We start from the raw sequence: 320 nt of genomic DNA, 5'->3' as shown, positions 1-320 counted from the left end.
GGTGAACCTCCGCGCCCTGACCTCCTGGGTGGGCATCGCCCGGCTCTTCGCCGTCGTGCTGTCCTGCCTCGCCTTCAGCTTGGTGGCCTCCACCAGGGACTTTGGGGGTCCCTACGGGACGTGGTGCATGTTCACCTGGTGCTTCTGCTTCGCCGTGACTCTGCTGGTGCTGCTGCTGGAGCTGCTGGAGCTCTACCCCAAGCTGCCCCTCTCCTGGGATGACTTCACCTCGGCGTTCTCCATGCTGGCAGCGTTGATGGTCTTCACCACCTCAGTGGTCTTCCCCTCCACCTTCATCAGCAGCCCCTGCAGCGGCAGGC

General features: G+C 64.7%; 1 protein-coding gene across 1 annotated transcript in view; it reads left to right on the top strand.

The window, feature by feature from the left end:
- Positions 1 to 4: 4 nt before the first annotated feature.
- Positions 5 to 320, top strand: part of MYADM (myeloid associated differentiation marker) — a gene marked incomplete at its 5' end in the record, with an annotated part of 897 nt that continues 581 nt past the window's right edge. The window contains one exon of the mRNA XM_010164720.1: positions 5 to 318. Within this exon, the coding sequence (XP_010163022.1) occupies positions 5 to 318 (314 nt within the window). The remainder of the gene's footprint in view (positions 319 to 320) is intronic.

This window comes from Antrostomus carolinensis, unplaced genomic scaffold (assembly GCF_000700745.2).
Source record: "Antrostomus carolinensis isolate BGI_N321 unplaced genomic scaffold, ASM70074v2 scaffold41523, whole genome shotgun sequence".
Taxonomy (NCBI): Eukaryota; Metazoa; Chordata; class Aves; order Caprimulgiformes; family Caprimulgidae; genus Antrostomus; species Antrostomus carolinensis.
Note: the sequence above shows the minus strand (reverse complement) of the source record. Positions and strands in the feature narration are given on the sequence as shown.